The sequence below is a fragment of the Otolemur garnettii genome, unplaced genomic scaffold, assembly GCF_000181295.1.
Source record: "Otolemur garnettii isolate 467f Iridium unplaced genomic scaffold, OtoGar3 scaffold00080, whole genome shotgun sequence".
NCBI lineage: Eukaryota > Metazoa > Chordata > Mammalia > Primates > Galagidae > Otolemur > Otolemur garnettii.
The window spans coordinates 3,916,475-3,920,924 of NW_003852475.1; the positions used below are offsets into that span (position 1 = coordinate 3,916,475).

Consider the following 4,450-nt stretch of genomic DNA (forward strand, 5'->3'; position numbering starts at 1 on the left):
CGCCACAATGCCCAGCTATTTTTTGTTGCAGTTTGGCCAGGGCTGAGTTCAAACCCACCACCCTCGGTATATGGGATTGGCACCCTACTCATTGAGCCACGAGTGCTGCCCCCTTGTATCTGTTCTTATGTTTTGTAATTATTTGTTACATAAAATATCTTGTATCATAATATGTTGAAAAATAAATGCTTATAGGCCAGGTATTGTGGCAGTTGCCTGTATTCCCAGCTACTCGGGAGGCTGAGGGAAGAGAATCTTTTAAGCCCCAAAGAGTTGGAGGTTCCTGTGAGCTGTGACGCAACAGCAGTCTACCGAGGGCAACAAAATGAGATTCTGTCTCAAATGTTACCCTTTCTTTATAATACAGAAAAACAAGTATTTAAATATAAACAAGTAAGCATTTGAATTAACAAATTAAAACAAAAGATGTTTTTTCCTGAAAGTTTGGGCCAAAAAATGTGGGTGCTGGGACAGGTGCTGTGGCTCATGCCTATAATCCTAGCACTCTGGGAAGTCAAGGCAGTGGATTGCCTGAGCTCACGGGTTCAAGGCCAGCCTGAGCAAGAGCAAGACTTTCTCTGAAAATAGCTGTGCACTGTAGCAGGCACTTATAGTCCCAGCTACTTGGGAGGCTGAGGCAAGAGAATCACTTGAGTCCAAGAGTTTGAGGTTGTTGTGAGCTGTGATGCCACAGCACTATACCAGTGGCAACAACAAAAATTGGGTGGCGCCCATAGCTCATTGTGTAGGGCGCTGGCCACATAACCTGAGGCTGACAGGTTCAAACCTGGCCTGGGCCAGCTAAAACAATGTCAATTGCTACCAAAAAAAAAAAAAAAATAGCTGGGTATTGTGACGGGTGCCTGTAGTCCCAGCTACTTGGGAGGCTGAGGCAAGAGAATTGCTTAAGCCCAAGAGTTGGAGGTTGCTATGAGCTGTGACATTATGGCACTCTACCCAGGGCGACAGCTTGAGACTCTGTCTCATGAATACATAAATTAATTAATAAAGGCTTGGTGCCGATAGCTCAATGAGTAGGGTGCCAGCCATATACACTGAGGCCGGCGAGTTCAAGCCCAGCCCAGCCCTGCTAAATAATAATGACAACTGCAACAAAAAACATAGCTGGGCATTGTGGCAGGCACTTGTAGTCTCAGCTACTTAGGAGGCTAAGAGAAGAGAATCACGTAAGCCCAAAAATTTGAGGTTGCTGTGAGCTGTGATGCCATGGCACTCTACTGAGGGTGACATAGTGATGCTCTATCTCAAATAAAATACAAAAAATAAAATGTGAGTGCACATTATACACAGGGGCATGTTATACATGGCAAAATATGGTAATTTTTTTTTTTTTTGAGACCATCTCAAAAAACTGTCACCCTGGGTAGAGTGCTGTGGCATCACATATTACAGCAACCTCTCTTAGGCTTAAGTGATTCTCTTGCCTCAGCCTCCCAAGTAGTTGGGACTACAGGTGCCCGCCACAATGCCCAGCTATATTTTTTGTTGCAGTTGTCATTGATGTTTTAGCTGGCCTGGGCTGAGTTTGAACCCACCACCCTCTGTTTGTGGCTACTGCCCTGCTGACTGAGCTATGGGTGCCGCCCCAAAATATGGTAATTTATGATGGCACTCACATCATGCAAAATGTCCTTTGTTCCAATGGAAGACTGCAGCATGGCAGTAAATATTGGGTGAAGGAATGAAGTGGATGGTGAGGCAAAGAGGAGGGTCATTGAAAGAAGGCCCTTCCTCTCACCCTTCACCCTTTGGGTTTAGTCCTTCCCAGGGTCACATCTCACCTGCCGGCTGTTGGAGACAAGGGTGAGGGCCTGCTGCAGGGTCAGGGAATCCATTGCACCGGACTACAGAAGCATAGAACTTGGCTGATGCTTTGGGAATCCTTGGCAGAGAAAGGTCAGTGTAGTTCACAAAATGAAGACCAAATCTCTCTGAGAAGCCTGTGGCCCACTCAAAGTTGTCCATCACACTCCAAACTGTGTATCCTCGAAGGTCCACCTTATCCTGTACAGCTGCCCAAACACAGAATTCCAGGCATGAGCTTTCCTCATCTCAGAAGACACCTTCCTGACAGACCTGTGGAAGCAAGGTCTGTCCACAGCACTCCTCACCACCCCAACTTATAGGTAGAGGTGAGCTTTAGTTTTGGCTCTTTGAGAGAGTTGCCCCTTCTTTTGCATGCACTGGTTGTTAGCAAGTCCTCTGCGAATGGAGCTGCAGAGCCACCACCATCTTTCTAGAAAGGCTCAGCCCTGAATGGAAGTTGGGGGACACCTATTAGCTAAGCTAGCAACACTAGGTCATCTACACTTCTTGCTGTATATCTCAGGATATTGATCTTGTTTGGTGCCTTAAAATGCTAATACTCCTTCCTATAGAAAATAAGATTTGGGGATGGATGCTGTGGCTCACACTTACAATCTTAGCACTCTGGGAGTGCTACCCAGGGTGGGTAGTTTGAGACCAGCCAGACCAAGAGGGTGACCCTGTCTACTAAAAGTTGAAAAAGGGGGCAGCGCCTGTGGCTCAAAGCAGTAGGGCACCAGTCCCATATGCCGGAAGTGGCAGGTTCAAATCCAGGTCAAAAAGTGCAAAAAAAGAAAAAAGTTGAAAAAGGCTTGGTGCCTGTAGCTCAAGCAGCTAGGGTGCCGGCCACAGACACCAGAGCTGGCGGATTCAAATCTAGCTCGGGCCTGTCAGGTATTGTGGTGCACACCTGTAGTCCCAGCTAGGCAAGAGAATTGCTTAAGCCCAGGAGTTGGAGGTTGATGTGAGCTGTGATGCCATAGTCCTCTACCCAGAGTAACAGCTTGAGGCTCTGTGTCAAAAAAATAAATAAATAATAAAAGTTGAAAAAATTAACTGGGTGTGATATGCATTCCTGTAGTTCCAGGTACTCAGGAGGCTGAGGTAGGAGGATCGCCTGAGCCCAGGAGTTTGAAGTTACAATGAACTATAATGATGCCTGGCACTGTAGTCTGGGCAGCAAAGTGAGACCCTAACAAAACAAAACAAAAATACAAAAAAAGTAAAATAAGCTGGAAGGATTGTCTATAATCATTTCCTTTGGCCAGTGCATTGCTCTTTTTCTTTTACTCAGCTCTCCTTTCTGTTCCCTTATTTTTATAGTCCCATCCCAAGTTGTTAGAATGGGCCAAAGGTCTCAGACTTTTACTTGAGGGAACAAAAGACCCTACAACCACCCAGCCTACTGCTTCCAAACCCTGGGCACACCATCCTCAGAAGACATCAGACATCAGGAAAGATCCAGGCAAGCAGGTGACTCAGGCCAGGAATGGAGGTCTACTAGGGTTGGGCCACTGGGTTTGCTTGCTGAGTTAGCTCTAGGAAGGAAAAAGCTCAGAGCACAGACCTAAAGAAAGGCTTAAACCCAACAGGAGTAAGAAGCTTTATCTATCTTTCTCTGCTTACTATGGCTCAAGGATACAGTAGCCTCCTCCTACAAATGTTGGCAGGTGTTCCCAAACAGGGAACGATGCATATTGAGCAAGCAGTGGGCCTGTTATACCTTTGAGGGCCTCATTGATGTAACTGCGGAGATAGTAGATCCTTGCAGTGTCGTTGAGGTCTGTTTCTTTCCGCTGGGAAACCCCATTCTCTGTTACATAAATTGGAGGGTTATTGTACTCCTCCTTTAACCAGTTCAGGATCCTCCTGAAGCCAAAAGGTGTCATCTTCAGCCAAAAAGAGCCAGAGTCTGGCCAAGAGCGATCTATGATGGAGGCAACTCCCCTACAAGTTCAAAACTAAAGATTAGGTGTCCAGGCCAGAAGCAGGGGCTAAGGCGTGTAATCTTAGAACTCTGGAGGTGAGGCAGGAGGATTACTTGAGCTCAGGAGTTCAAGACCAGCCTGAGCAAGAGTGAGACCCCATCTCTACTAAAAATAGAAAAATGAGCCAGGCATGGTGGGCATCTGTCGTCCCAGCTACTCAGCAGGCTGGGGGAGAAAGATCACTTGAGCCTAGGAGTTTGATAATTGATTTGAGCTAGGCCCATGCCATGGAACTCTAGCCAAGGTTCAACAGAGTGAGACTGTGTCTCAATCAGAAAAAAGAAATAATGGTGTGAACTTTTCCTTGATAAGGAAAAAATCTATTATCTTGTCTGAAATATATTTGAGAAGTGAAATAAATTTGCCAGTAAAAGAAAACCAAAGAAACAAAAACATTTCTCTTGAAAATGGTTTTTAAGGCTTGGTGCCTGTGGCTCAAGTGGTTAAGGCGCCAGCCACATACACCTAAGGTGGCGGGTTCAAATCTAGCCCGGGCCACCAAAACAACAATGATGGCTGCAATCAAAAAATAGCCAGGTGTTGTGGCGGGTGCCTGTGGTCCCAGCTATTTGGGAGGCTAAGGCAAGAGACTCGCTTGAGCCCAGGAGTTGGAGGTTGCTGTGAGCTGTGATGCC

At 46.3% G+C, this 4,450-nt stretch overlaps 1 protein-coding gene across 1 annotated transcript in view; it reads right to left on the reverse strand.

Moving 5' to 3' along the window:
* LCT (lactase) overlaps positions 1 to 4,450 on the reverse strand; it is a 79,283-nt gene that overhangs the window by 3,625 nt on the left and 71,208 nt on the right. The window contains exons 15-16 of the mRNA XM_003794381.3: positions 3,551 to 3,774; positions 1,803 to 2,033 (exon numbers count right to left, since the gene is read on the reverse strand). Of these exons, the coding sequence (XP_003794429.1) occupies positions 1,803 to 2,033; positions 3,551 to 3,774 (455 nt within the window). The remainder of the gene's footprint in view (positions 1 to 1,802; positions 2,034 to 3,550; positions 3,775 to 4,450) is intronic.